The sequence below is a fragment of the Drosophila nasuta genome, chromosome 3 (assembly GCF_023558535.2).
Source record: "Drosophila nasuta strain 15112-1781.00 chromosome 3, ASM2355853v1, whole genome shotgun sequence".
NCBI lineage: Eukaryota > Metazoa > Arthropoda > Insecta > Diptera > Drosophilidae > Drosophila > Drosophila nasuta.
In genome coordinates, this window is record NC_083457.1 from 9,288,056 (window position 1) to 9,303,297 (window position 15,242).

Below are 15,242 nucleotides of genomic sequence, written 5' to 3' on the forward strand. Positions count from 1 at the left end.
CAGTCGCCTCCTAATGAAGTCTTTGTACCATTAACCATACATATGGCACAGAGTATATAAACAAGTTCCGAGTGGCGTTCACGTTCATGTCAATGCCAAGGATCCATTGTGGATGCCAAACAAAACATGATTGAACATGATTACTGTCAAGCAGCAAAAATAACTGACAGCAAAATGTCAGTCTCTAGTCCAGTCCAGTTCTCTCTTTGCTTCTCTCTACTCAGTTATTATATTTCCACTTATTGATGCCCGAAAAAAAAATCGAAATGAAATGAAAACAATCAAATGACAACTGTCAGCACACAATTTTCTATTTTTTCTATTTTCTCTCTCTATTTTAGTTTTATATTTTTTCTTCCAAGCCAAACTTTTGCTGTGACCGTATTGTACACAATTTTCAAGTGAAAATAGTTTCTAAAGTAATCAAAAAAAAAAGGAAAAATATTGAAGCAGCTTGGGGAATTGCTGGTCGAATTGAGGAGCAAGAGTTTAAGTAAATTATTTTTCAGCGAGTAACCTCGAAGTTTTATTCGCTTACTCGCATTATGGAGCAAGAAACTTTTTCCGAGGCCTCGAACACTTGAAATGTTCATTGTTATTGTTGCCCGTTACCTGTAAAGTTGTTCTCGGCATTGTGTGTGTGTGTGTTTGAGAGAGTCAGCACACAATCCAAGCCGACAACGTGGCGTATGCGTAATTTGTGAGGCAGCACATCAAATAAATTGCAGTGCAATAAAGCACAACAGAGAGGTAGCACAAAAAAGAAAGGAGAAAAGAAACGCAAGAGAATGGATGAAAAGGACTTGGCATAATGCCACACACACTCACACACACCCACACACACATACACTCGCACATTTTGCTAGGTAGAAGAGCAGCAATAAGTGCAAACATTTCACTTTCCAGTTGGGCTTTTTCTTCATTCTTTCGGCTCGTTGAAGGCTGACACAATTAAAGCGAGCACTCAGTGCTATATGCATTGTGTGGGCGTGGCACACGTACGTGTGAGTGTGTATGTGAGAGACTTTTACTTTCCCTTTCTTTTCAGTCTTTCTCTCTTGGGGCACTCAACTAGCATAATTCTCACACTTTCGCAATTACAACACAACAAAAAAAAAGATAAGAAAGAACTCACCATCGATGTTAAAATAAAGCACAAAGTCTCAAGTGAAGTCAAGTCAACATTTACATACCTGCAAAGAGCCAAAAAGCATACAGAAAGTGATTAAAAAACATGGATCAAGCACAGACCAAGCAAAAAAAAAATGCTAAGAGCTACTTCAAAGTGCTTAAAAATAAGCTGGGAGGAAAAAAAGCGAAAAAAATGAAGGAAAACGAAACGTGAAAAAAAGGAAAGCAAATCACAAACAAATTGCCCAAATGTCCAGTCTACTGGATACTGGGAGCTGGGCTCAAGAAATTAAATTCCAGCGCTCAACATCATTTCCACGAAATTAAAAAATTTACGCGCAGACAATTAATCATTGGGGAGGGCGAGCGCATTCAAGGGGAAATCTACACCGATGAGCAGAACAAATGAGCAGAGCTAAGAGAACGAGAGCGAGCGAGAGGGAGAGCGAAAAAAATTCCTAGGAAAATGCACAAGATTTTCTTGTATTTTCTTTCTTGAAGCGCAAACAAGAGCAGCATCAAATGCGGCACGTAGCAAACGCTAATCAAATAAAAACATTAGGTAACATTTACACTTGCAGAGAGAGAGAGAGAGAGAGAGAGAGTGAGAGAGAGAGGATGAGACTGTATGAAAGAGAGAGGTGAGAGAAAAACCGGTGTGGCTCAATTTGAGACCTGTTTTGTACATCGTTGTATTTTTTTTTGTTTGTTGAGGCACTATTATTATTTTACGACTCTCGAACGTTTTTGCTCCCGCATTTTTCAGCCGGACGCAGGACACTAACGGCCTTTCATTAGGCACAGCGAAGCGGCGTCGAGGGTGGGCAACGTTATACGATATGCATAAAATGCGAGACCAGACGAATACGAAAAGCGAGAAAAAAAAGGACGAAGCGTCGTCTCAATCTTTCTTTGGCTGTAACCTGATGCGTTGTCCTGCGTCGTCGTCGTCCATTGTAAGTTGATATGCTGAAAATGTGCTAAAAATGTGGTGTGCGTATCTATAAGATACTTTTGCTGTTGCATATAAAAATTGTCGCCTGTCATAATGCGTAACTATCGTAAAAGTTCCATTAGCGCGCTCGCACTTTGTGCATAAAAGATACACATGTATCTTTAAGATACGCACAACGATTCGGTAATCACTGTGAGAGCAATAGCTATTAGATAGAATAGCCATAACAATGTCTGTTGTCTGTAGTCTGTTGTCTGTTGTCTGTTGTCTGTACTCCATTGCAATCCGCTCTTAGTCTTATCACTTGATCACTTCCTTTTGCGTACTTTCAGCTGCCTCTCTCGCTCTCAAGTGCCCATTCTCAAGGCAGTTTTTCTTTCCCCTATTGTTTTTCGCATGTATCTCTCAGCATGAAAACTACTCTGCAAGTGTCGTCGGCCATAAAAGAGGCAATACAACTAGCTGAAAATACTCACACACACACACTCATATCCTGCGAGTCGCATTCTCATATTTGATGTTTGTCTGTCCTCCTCCTCTTCCCTCTCTATCTATCTTTGCTGTACAGCTGCGACATTGTTTCCACTCGACGCACACATTTTTAATGTTAGAGCGCTACAAACAAGCCAACAACATTTTCCATTTTCCTGCCTCTTCTCTCTGCTGCTTCTTCGTTGTTGTGTGCGCCTATTTCGCTGCCTATTTGTTTTGGTCTCAAATGTATCTTAAATTTTATTTTATTGTTTTGCTTCGTCGTCGTCTCATCTCCTTCGTTTTCGCTGGCTTTGTCTGTCTCGCATCTTTTCTCTGCGTTTTCTCATAAAAATGAAAATGATTTTCACTGATTTCTTGTGCGTCTCTCTCTCTCTATCTTCCGTTCTTTCTCATTCTCTTGGAGTTGTCAACGTGACTGCGTTTGGATTTCCTTTCTGATAAGCCTATGGAATGTTGTTTGTTGTCGTCGTATCGTTGTTGTTGTTGTTGCTGTTCTGTTTTTGCTATTTTTATCGCCTCAGCTCTAATGATGAAATGTCCAGACACAGTTGGTCCTGCGTTTATCCTGTGCGCCAACATTTTATTAGTGACCGCATTTTGTTTGCCTTTTTAGTGGACCAACAGCTGTCATCCGTTCGTCTCTCTCTCTCTTCTCTTATCTGTTGCCTAATTTGGTTCTCTAAGCCGCTTTAAGGTGCCCAGATTTCGGCGCATTAAAAGTGTTTTTCCTTCTCCTTTGCTGTTTTTATTATTTACTTGGGTTTATTACAGCGCCGGCTGGCCACAGCTCATACTATATATGTATGTATATACTATATGCGTTATATCGGTCAAAAGTTTGTGCTCGCTGTGTGTCATTGAGCGCTTCCGTTGCCAGTGCTGATAAATGAAATCTTCACTGAAGCATGCCCCATTCAATGTGGCATACATTGCGTATTTAAAGCGAGCTCTCTCTCTCTCTGATATTTTATTAGCGATAAATGCAGGGCGTGGCTTAGACGCTTTTCTCTAGTTTCAGATATCAATCGATGCAGCGAAGACCCCACTGCAAGATCGTCACAAGTTGCAGTTGAATGAATGAATGAACGAATTCAGCATAAATGCCATAAAGAAGTCAGCACTGAAATCTGTCATTACATTTAGTTTTTTACAACTTCTGGAAAATCCCGCACTCCTTTTTGTTCTCTTCGTTTTTGTTTTATAGCCTGTCTAGCAGCATTTACCAACTTCAGTTATAGTTTGAAGCTGTAGTTGGAGTCTGAGTTGGAGTCGGAGTCGCATAATGCAATTAAAATGAGAAATGCTGAGCGCTCGTAAAAAGCCAAGAAGAAGAAAATAACTGAGCTGCGGCAAGCAAACAGCATTGAAACAAATTTGCATTCAGTTGTGAAACATTCTATAAAAAATAATAAATTTAATGTTCGACAATAAAAAAGGCAACAACGCATTCGCATATTTTTATGAGTTTTGCGTGCCAGCTCCTTGAGGATTGAGAATTGTTTTTTGTTTCTTTTTCTTTTTTTGGGGGTATTCATGAGGGGGGGGCGGCAACTAAGCAATTGTTGCCTGCAATTACTGTAAACAATCATCCGTCAGGCATTCATCCACTCAATCCCCAGCCAGACCAGACAATGTGTGTGCAAGTCATAAAAATACTCTTACTTTGTCCACACAGCTTGTGTGCTGACTAATCTGAAGATTGTGCCAAGCAGAAGCTGTCACAACTTGTTTCTCGCCCTCTCTATATCAGCATAGCTTAAATTTTAGGCATAACCACATCCGTTTCTCGTTGCTCTGATATCAAATGAAGCGAACACAGAATGTTGTCCCAAGGTGGCAGCGGCAATTCAATTTTCTATTCCAAAAAAATAGAAACAAGAAAGCCACAATCGAGTGTGCTTGGCTGTGAGATACCCGCCTCATATTTTCTATACAAGCAGAGCATTTCAATAGGATTCCTAAAATATACCGAATTAATATACCACAAAACTTAAATATACCGAATATAATTTGTATATTTTCAGTGTTAACAAAACAGGCTGGTATTAACATTTAGATATATAAAATAATATACTACAAAAATACTGAAATATAACGAAATATATGTTTGGTATATACTTTATGGCGTCGAAATATCTCCAACGACGAGCACAAAGTTATACTTTCCTTAAATACTAGTATATAAAATATACTAATATATACCAAAATGTATATGTCGTATACTGATATACCAAGTACGGTCTGACACACTTTCCTTCTACCCTATGGTTAACGGGTAAAAATACTAAAATATACCGAAATGCATATTTATCATATTCTGAATATAAGCAAGAAAGTTGTATACTATCATTTTAATATACCAAATTAGTATATAAAATATACTGATATATAACAAAATGTATATGTGGTATATTGATATACCAAGTACGGTCTGATATACTGCGTTCTATCTAATACAAAATTGAACAAAGTTATAATCCTTTCTCTATATCGGGTATAAATATAGCAGTCACTAAGTCAGCATTAATTTCGAACCCAGGGAATTTCTCTCTTCTTTTTTTTTAACTAATAAAATTAGAGGCTGCGCTCGAGAGCTAAGCGGCTTTTGCCCCATAACCAAAAATCAAATTATAATACAAACGAGCATCCTTTTTTTTTTGGTCGCTCGGTCGTTCTCTACCTCTTCAATGAGGCGTAGCGCACAAAACGAATCGGCTACAAAAGAATTGTGCTGGGCTAATCCCAAATGACAAAGCGACCCATCAGCTGGCAACTGCAACAATAAACGGAGACTTCTTCGAGTGCAGAGCACGTCGCAAACACCTTCGAGCTGCAGCAGGTCGCAAACAGGTCAGTTTCCAGTTTTAGTTCCAGCTCGAGTTCGAGTTCGAGTTTGAGTTCGAGTTCAACGCGCTTCAGGTCAGGTTTATTTTCTAACAAATTTTCGGCGCTAATTTATCGCTCTATGCTCCCTCTTTGGTCCCTATTCTTTCCCTCTTCTCTCTCTATCTCGTCTCCTCTATAGAGTGCTGCTCATTTGCGGTTGGACTGCGCATCATTATCGCAGGACTCTTGTAACCCAAACGCGCCCGTGTGTCAGGTTGAGTGTGTGGGCTTAAGGGGCTTTTGTCTGCCTCTCGGTGTCCTGTGTGTGTTGCAAAAAAAAAGAGGAAATAAAAAGAAAAAAGGACCTCATGCTGTTTACGTGTAATTTTCCCAGCATTCCTCACAATCCCTTTGTGTATGCGTGTGTGTGTGTGTGTGCTGCTGACATTTCGAATATCCTTTCTATGGCGCTGTCAATTTTTTGCTTTTACCTTTTTTTTTGTTGTTGTTGGTGTTCAACTCCTTTTTGGCCTGCTACAAATCGCTTTGATTTACATAATGCTGCGCACAATTTCGACGCATAGTTTTGCATATTTCTTGTTGTTGTTTGCATATTTTTTGACAGCTGTCAGGAAGTAATAAGTTGGAATTTCACTCGACGGCGCCTAGTCAGAGAGCTGCTGTCATTGACAGTTTCCGCAGCTCTCGACGACGACAAAAAAACGAAAAGAAGGAAAATCCAACATCCACACAAATAATAAAAAAAAAGATGCGAAAATCGCTGCAGACATTTTACAAATGTTGCTGCCATTGATTGCCCGCCCCCAAAATGCTGGGGGAGGCAGAGTGGAGGAGGAGTTATGAATGTAAAACTGACAATTGTTAAATATTTTACTGCCCCCTATAACAAGTTCTAATATGACAGCTGCGCTTATGGGCGTCATTAAAGGTCTCTTCTAGCGCCAGTGAAGTTGATTCTAAGGATTAGTCGCTGAGCAGCTTAGCGGCAAGTGAGGATTAGGTCCTCAGGCATCATCAGCAGCCACAGCAATGAGAGGAAGTGGAGGAGGAAGAGCAGGAGTAAGCTGCTTTTGACCAGTGAGATCACTTGGAAGAGTCGATAAGCAGGTTTGTAATACGATTGTGGCAGTGAAATAATTGTTATGCTTATGACATAGATTGCGAGTGCAATCTACCAGATACATGCTGTTGAATTATGTAGATACAATTGTAATTTATATTGCATAATTTATAACGCAATAATGTATTATTCCTTGCTGTACATATTGTCCTTATTCAATATTAAATAATGTTGTTTTCAAATGAGTTTTAAATAAATTGTGACAAAAATGTTATTAAGAAGTAAGAAAGCGACGGTTGAGTGTGCTTGGCTGTGAAATACCCGCTACCCATTTTTAATAAAAACAAATTAGTACAGTATTCATTTTAAAATATACCAAATTAATATACCACAAAAATACTGAAAGTATACCAAATGCTAAATTTGGTATATAGTATATACATATGTATTTTAATATACCAAATTCAGTATTTTTAGTACTATTGTGGTATATTAATTTGGTATACTAAAACGCTGAGTTTGGTATATTATAGTACTATATATTAAATATAGCCTTTAGTATATTTTTGTATTTTTGTGGTATATTAATTTGGTATAATTGCAAAATAAACCATAAAATGCAAAAAATATACCCGATAAATATACTTTAGAACTATATTTCTCGAATTTACTTGGCACAAACTTATTATACTCTTCTATCCTACAGGTGGCGGGTATAAAAATATCCTAAAGTTATTGATTGACTATTTTGTGTACATTTAATTATAAAATTTTAAATTGTATTCATATTAAACAGCTGGCAATGTATAAAATATCATTGGTAATCAAATCTTTATCGGCAGCCATAACACTACATCAAGCTCAAAATTATTGAAATTATTGAAACATGCAATTCAAGTAAAAGGTGAAGCGACGTAAGACGAAGCAGAGCCACTAAACAAATCGAATTGAATCGCATTTGAGATCGAAAAGCAGAAAAACAACCGCACCCGCCAACAATAATTACCACACCAATCTAAACATCAAAACACAAAATTGTGTTGTGTTTATAAGAGTCAAGAAAAATTGAGAGTAATGACTAACAGATACTCTGTAAAATAAGCAATGCTGTTTATGAAATTTAAGTTATTAAAGTCAATTCTATTTAAAACATTTTCAAATTTGTTGACTAACAGATACTCTGTAAAATAAGCAATGCTGTTTATGAAATTTAAGTTATTAAAGTCAATTCTATTTAAAACATTTTCAAATTTGTTGTTTGAGTGAATCAGGCAAAGTTATTTTTTACTTTTCAATTGAGTTATATTGTTATTTAATTATTTAATTTGTATATCTAATTTATGAATCTTAAATTCAATTTATATTAATTTAAATTTCACAGCTTTCCGTCTGCCATATATTTCTAAAAAACTATTTCTGGAAGACGCTCACCAAGCGTTAAACGCATAAAAATCGAATGAAAAGTCGAAAATAGAATTCGATTTTGCAAAGTATGAAAAATAAACAACGCAAGCTGAGTGTGGCCAAGTGGCTGCTCAGGAGTTGCTACCACATGCGGCAACAACAACTACAAGATGTGGCATGTGTTGGGAGCGGCCTCATTAGCTGCCATGGATGATGGGAATGGAGGGAAGGGGACAACCATAAAGCAATCAGGCGCGGTATAAACAAATAATATTTTTGCGCGCTGCTGGAAAAATCAGTGTGTGAGAAAAATTCAACACACAAATACACAACAGAAATCTATATAAAAGCGATTCACAATTTCGATTCGAGGTTGAAACGACCTTGTTGGCTTTCAGTTTCCAAATATCTTGCGTGCGGTTTCCTCTCTTATTTTTTTTTTGCCGCTTTCTGATTGACATTGGGGGCCATCTGGCCAAAAGCAGCCAAAAAAAAGTGGCCAAGTTAATTTCGCTAATTGGAGCTAAGAAAAAAACAACGCAAGTGATGCAAATCAGAAGCCATAAATAAAAAATACACCCGAAAAATTTCTAATAAGTATGAATATTGCTATTTTTCTCATTTCTGTTGCTGTTTCTGTTTCGGTTTCTTCCCCGCCATTTTTTTGTTGTTGTTTTGCAAAATTTTCACACATCAACAGCTGCCAGCTAGCAGTGAGAGAATTTTCCTCATTTTCCATTCTCAGCGGATTTTTATGCCAAACATAAAAATGTTCAAGCGAAAGAAGCCAAAAGAAGGCGCAAAATTTTCGCTCCGAATTTTTATGACAAGCCTCGCGACGCGACGCGAGGAGACAGCCAACAAAAAGTGGCAAGCTAAGAGGGGAGAAGTGGATGGGGAGGGGAATGGGAAGTTTTGTAGGGACAACTGTGTGTTGCCTTTTGCCAGCTGCCCACTGAAGTGGTGCAAAATTTACGAGCCGCGCCCCCTCAGCTCAGCTCAACTCAACTCAACTCCCCCTCGAACCCGTCAATTCCCTGAATCCGAAGCAGAGAGTTCAAACCCCCTGCGCCCATTTTATTGAATTTTATTTCTTTCGCCAAAAGTGAAGTGCCGAAAGTCGTCATTGTTGTTGTTGTTGTTGTTGTTGTTGTTGTAGCAGTAGCTGTTTTGTAATTTATTGTTTGCAGTTACGAAATTTATTTCTGTGTTTTTGTTGTAAATTTACAATTTGGTTTTGCGGGCTTTTCCACTCAGCTTTTTTTCTCTTTTTTTTTGGGGGAGAAGCAGGTATTTCGACTTTTATATGTGAATGCAGAATAGAAAGCTTTTCTCCTTTTTCTTCTTCTTCTCCTTCTTCTTGCCTGCTTCTTTCCATTCATTCATTCTTTTCGTTTTTCGTTAGAGGCTTCAATTGTACAGCAATTGTTTTTATAACACCAACAAAACACGAGCGGAAGGAGGAGAAGGAAATGCCAGAGAAAAAGTTATGTAAATGCCATACACACACATACAGATGCATGTATGTATGTAATTGTGTGGCCAAAAGTTCGAATGCCAGAAGTCGGAAATAATAAAATTGAAGCGAATACGAATACGAAAAAAGAGAAAGAGATGCGTAGCAAGTAAGTTGTACTACGGATGATTCTCTTCTCATTTTGTCGAGTTTCGGGGACATTTGCTTATTGTAGAATGTTTGGCAACACGGTAAAAGGATTTGGTGAGCTGAGTTTCGGTTTAGGTAGAGTTTTGCTAGAGATGCTAGACGGGATTTATGTGACAGGCGGCGGCTTAAATTTAATTTGCCGCAGCGACAAACTAGGAAAAAACGCAATGAAAAGTGGAAGCGACAGAGAGTGAGAGAGAGAGGGAAATAGGGATAACTACTTTGAAATGCAGGCAGCAAGCAAACAAACCCAAAGGACAACGCACAAAGAACATGAGACTGAGACGACAACTCTCTCCATCTCTCTCTCTCACACACACACTCACTGGCAATTGTAACCAAACTCCACTCGAAACTCGGCTCGAGAGTTTTTCGAGGTTTTCCTCTTGTTTGAGAGCAACGGAGAAGAAGAAGAAGCAGAAGCAGAAGAGTATCTGCCACCGCAGCCGCAGGCATCGCATTCGGAATTCTTTAATATGCGACTGTGAGATTGAAGCAGGCAAGGGATAAGGCACAGAAAAGGGGGGAGAAGAGAAGAGAAGAGAGGAGAGAACCCGTTGGGCAGTCTCATAATTCGCAGGCTCTATTTCTATTGTTGCCGCAGACGCTTTTATATTTTATTAATAAGACAAATAATGAAAAACCCGCTCGCTCACCCGGAAAAATCATGTTGGAAAAGCCAGCAAGCAAGCAAGCGACCAAAGTCAGAAAGCATTGTGCGACCAAACCCAATCCCAATCCCAATCCCAATTCCAATCCCAATCTCAATGTCATTCTACCCGTCGAATTTCAATTGTCGACTGTTGAATTCACTTTCCCAACCTCGCTTCAACGTGGCTTTTCCTTAATTTGTTTAATTTATGCAAAATGTTTGCAGCTCTCTCTCTCTATCTCTCTCTATCTCTCTCTTGACGTTGGGCGATAAGCGCCGCTAATTTGTTCAAAGTTGTCGCAAGTTTTTTTCACGGAACACAGCGTGTTCTCTGTTCTGGTCGCTTTATGAAAATGTTGATGAAAATGAGTTGCGGAATTTTCATTTGCCAGCTCAGTGGCTCGCTCTCTCTCTCTCTCTCTCTCTGCGAAAAGTTTCCTCTTCCGAAACAACGTAGAAAATGTATGCATAGTGCTTAAGTGGGCTTAAAGCATACAGCTGATAGCCGATAGCTTAGCAGCTATTATTATTGAATTTTCCTCGCAATGAAATGCTAAAACATGCGGTTTACGCATTTATTAAGTATTCACTGAACAGTCGGAATACCTCAAATTATTATTTTCGTGAAATAAACAAATATCTACAGCTTCTATTTCATTTATGCACTTTTTTGGAAGTTTACTGCACAGTTTAATACTTAAACAATCTTATGTTGAATTAAAATTTCGCTGTTCAAAATATATTAATCCTCCTTTAAAACTACATTTTTCTTATAAAAAATGCTTTAAGAGATTATTAAATTTCGTTTAACTTTTCTTTTGAATGTTTATTGCCATCATTTCCTACTCGTTAAAAATTCTTTCAAATTATTTACTAAAACAATTTGAATTGTTTATTCACCACTTTTAATTATAACTCAATTGATCAATTACATTATTGCCTTCTCTTTCCACTTATTTCACTTTGACCTTACCATTAAACAACACATTCGTAATAATTTGCCAAATCTTCACTTAAATTGAATTGAAAGTCACTATCATTTAAATAAAATGCAATAAATTAGAATATGTTAAATAACAGCCAATTTAAAGCTTTTAGTGTTTTCAATATTCACAATTTGTTTACTTTTCCAAAAGGAAAAGCTAAAGTAAAATTCACATTGTACTTATGAAATTAGCTACATACATATTCTTTAGAAGAACCAAAGAACCGGTTTAATCCGCTTTAGAAATGAACTTTTAACTCAGTAAAGCTTAAATCGATATAATATATTTCCTATTTTATTATGAATTTAAGACATTTTCTTTGTAAATTTTCCATTACAAACAACAAAACAGCTCAAACATAATACATGAGAATATATTCCAAATATGAAATTTTTTTAAAAATTGCCTTTATAATTTAAATTATAAAACTACACTTTTCTAAAAAGTTTCACAAGCAAGCGAAGACATTTCAGTAATAATAATAATAATAATAATAATAATAATAATAATAGATTAACTATTTTCCCAATGAAATACTTTTTCTAATAATATCTCACATGCATATATAACTTATAATATATACATATAATATAATTATTAACTTCATGTTGTATTGATTTTTATTTTATTAATATTTCAATGAACTTCATCTCCCAATAGGTTAACATGTTTAAAAATATAGCATTAACTTTTCAATTATAATAATATATAATAATAAGCTACCACAGTATTTCCATTATTATTATTATTATTATTATGTTATTTCTCTTTCCTAATAGGTAGGTCTTTTTAAGTTTGCAGAGATAATAATAATACAATAATACAATTGTATTTTTTCCAATCATTTTTTATATGAACTTTCTTCATCTATTTTAAAGTTCTACTTCATTTTTCAAACTTTTAAGAATAAGAGCACAATTGCTTCAGTGATTTTCCCATTCTGTGCTTCCTTTGACTCAACACCAAAGTAATCATGTTGAAACATGTCATCATTTCACACAAATCGATGGCAACACTGTTTCGCTTTGCTTCACAAGTTCACAATTCACAACCTCACAACTCCAAGTGGGAAGGAAACTCACCTTGTCTGCCGTGTGTGCGTTGCGCCGTCAAGTTGGCTGCTGTGTTATCCGGTGGACGATGCGGCAAATGCTGATACTCGTAATCGTAGTGTGACGACGACTGTTGAGCAGCCGCAGCAGCGGCTGCAGCTGCAGCGGCGACTTGCAAATTCTGTTGGTTTTGATGCTGCAGCGTTTGGCTGTGTGATCCTCCTCCACCGTTGCCGCCTGTCGCCAGGTGGCGTCCTGTCATGGGCAGTGTGCCGGGGCAGGGAGAGTGCGGGAGGGGGCCGCCGCCAGTGTCGCGGCAATCGAGCGTCGACTCATACTCATAGGGATTCATTGTGGTCGACTCCAATGGACATTCGTCGTCGTCGGTGTCGGTGCCACCGTCGTAGAGATTGTCCGTGTGACGGTATGCGTGATGTTGATTCTGCTTTGAGAACTTAATTTTGGCGGCTTTTTGTTGTGGGGCCCAGAAAGCCGACACTCCACACGGACAGAGAGAGAGAGAGATAGATAGATAGATAGAAGGATAGATGGTAGATGGGAAGCGAAGAGAAGAGAAGTTTGTTTTCTTTTTTTTTTCGTGTTAGCGAGAAGAAATCCACTCAACTCACTCCTCCAAGGAGCTCTTGTTGTTGCTCTTTCGATTGTTGTTGTTGTTCAGCACTTCACTTTTATTTTTATTCTTGATTTACAACATTATATTTCACATTCAATTGCGACTGTGATTGCGATTTTTATTTGTATTTTGTGCACATCTTCTCCTTTTTTTCTGATTTTGTCTTTTTCACTTTGGGCACTTTTCTTTTATTATTTTTCTTTTTGGTTGCCTGCTTCCTTCTTATTTTATGCGGCCAATAAAATACATGAAGTATGATGCGAGGGGGATCAGGGACAACGATTTCACAATATTTGTAAAATTGATTTTGGTTTTGCAAATTTTTGTGTGGCCAATTTCTTGTTGCACGAAACACACACAAATTTAATTGAATTGAAACAAAAACACACGCGAATCAAAATGCGAAGCGAGGACACGCAAAAACGGCGATTGAAGTATGAAGACGATGTATGAGCACGGACAAGAAGTCAGGACAAGAGACAGCGACTAAAACACGTACACTCACACATACAGGTGCGAGACAAGCGGTAAATTTTTGTGTAATTTGCTTCAACTTCAACTTGAACTGAACGTCGACTTCGAGTTCGACTTCGACGGTCGTTTGTTGTTTGTTTGCGCGACGGCCGCGTGACGTGCGGGTCGGCTCAAATGCGAAGTGAATTCAGCGAGCGACGATTTCAAACTAACTTTGCTCCGAGCTAAATTTTTCTGTATGCACGCAGAGCAGCTAGAGCGAGAGAGCACAAACGAGAGCGCGAGCCTTCGTTCAGTTTCGCTGCCGACTGGCTGCTGAGAGAGCGTATCGTTGAGAGAGCACGAGCAGAGCGCAAGTGTCGTGGGAGGGCCTCAGATGCTGCGTGCATTGTTGTTGTTCTACTGGTTTGACGAGTCGATTGGCGCTGAGCATGTCTTTGCGCATGACGTCGCTGCCGACGCCGACCAACGCTGGCAGCGCTGTCGCCGACAACACCACCATTCCTGTGCAGAGAGAGAGCCATTGCTAAAGAGCGAGGAGTGTGTGTGCTTAACGAAACTCTGCCGAAGCAGTTTTGAAGGTTAAAAAGTGCGTTCTCAAAGTTTGTTGCCAAATTCATGCAGCCAGCAGCGTAGCGCAGGGGAAATGTTTCACAGAAGGAGTAAAAGTTGTAGTACAAGTATGCGGGTGGGGGTTGACCATTGCTATTGTTGCTTCGGCTGCTGCTGATGCGTTTGCAGCCGTATTACGCGCAGCAGTTTCGTTCAATTTTATCTGCTTATCTGCTGCTAATGCTGCGACTGTTAATCTAACTGTTAACAGTGCTGTAATAACAGAGCGGGCGTCGCAACGCCTGCAGTCATTTACATTGACACTGTTAACATGCCATAATGTTAGACAACATAATTGGCTGCTGTTGATGATGATGAAATAAAAACTCGGAGGGAACAGAGAATTTTCAAATGGTTTTTGTTAGTTTTTTTTATGAAATCGGTAAAAGTAATAAAAAGGAATTCATTATAAGTTGTGAATACTTTTCAACAGCCAACAACAACAAGGACAAGCATCTCTGAATTAGAAATGAAATTAGTTTTCGCACTTTGCAATGAATGCAAATTTCATTACTTAATTACAGTTTGGAGAGCACCATTCACCTTTTTTTTGGGGAGTGGGGGGATGAAAACAAAGCAAATCTCGGACAAAAAACAGCTTGAACTCAAAAAACGGAATTAGAAACAAAAAATTCTTCAACTTCATTAACGCTGCAGTAAAGTTTTCGATTCTGGACACAATGCAGCGAGTGGTACAACCGAAAAACTTTGCTTAGCGTCCAAAAAAATTGGGGGCGCGAGAGGCGAGAGGGTGAAAAGTTTAAAGTGCTGACAGTGAGGTTGTCATTTAGCGCCACAGCAACAACAACAACAACAACTGTAATATACAGTATATGTATGAATGTAGGCAACCCTGGCGCACAGTGTGTCCAAAACTCTGAGCTAACGAAGCAAACAGACAATGGACAGGCCAGCAAAAAGAAGAAAGAAGCAGAAAATTGCGTTATAAGCAAAGTAAAGGACATTTCGCTAATGGCTTAACTTTTGAGCAGGTTACCGTTAGCATAGCCGAGAAGGGTGTGGGCGGGGAGGAAGGGGGGGGGGGGAGGGACAATCCACATCCGTATCCACAAGCTCGTGTAGCGGAAGTTGTTGCTGAAGCGCTTTTGACAGCTTTGAAGCAAAGCAAAAGAAGAAGAAAAAGAAGAAGCAGTAATAGTAGAAGAAGAAGCAGCGTTTGGACTTCTTTCAACGGAATCTGGCAACGCCGCATGACGCGACACGAGCCTGAAACTGAAATTATTTGCATAGGACCGACTGCTTCTTCTTCGTTT

At 38.6% G+C, this 15,242-nt stretch overlaps 1 protein-coding gene and 1 long non-coding RNA gene across 6 annotated transcripts in view; one reads left to right on the forward strand and one right to left on the reverse strand.

Annotated features, from left to right (window-relative positions):
- The window catches only part of LOC132789343 (teneurin-m), a 145,276-nt gene extending 131,722 nt beyond the window's left edge, over positions 1 to 13,554 (reverse strand). For all 5 annotated transcript variants that reach the window (XM_060797304.1, XM_060797303.1, XM_060797302.1 and 2 more), the window contains exon 1: positions 12,279 to 13,554. In XM_060797304.1, coding sequence (XP_060653287.1) covers positions 12,279 to 12,600 — 322 coding nt within the window. In that variant the 5' untranslated portion in view covers positions 12,601 to 13,554. The remainder of the gene's footprint in view (positions 1 to 12,278) is intronic.
- Positions 316 to 4,011, forward strand: LOC132793165 (uncharacterized). Its single transcript, XR_009633089.1, has 3 exons — positions 316 to 998; positions 1,049 to 1,693; positions 3,594 to 4,011. It is a non-coding gene; the product is annotated as an uncharacterized LOC132793165 (long non-coding RNA).
- Positions 13,555 to 15,242: the final 1,688 nt, after the last annotated feature.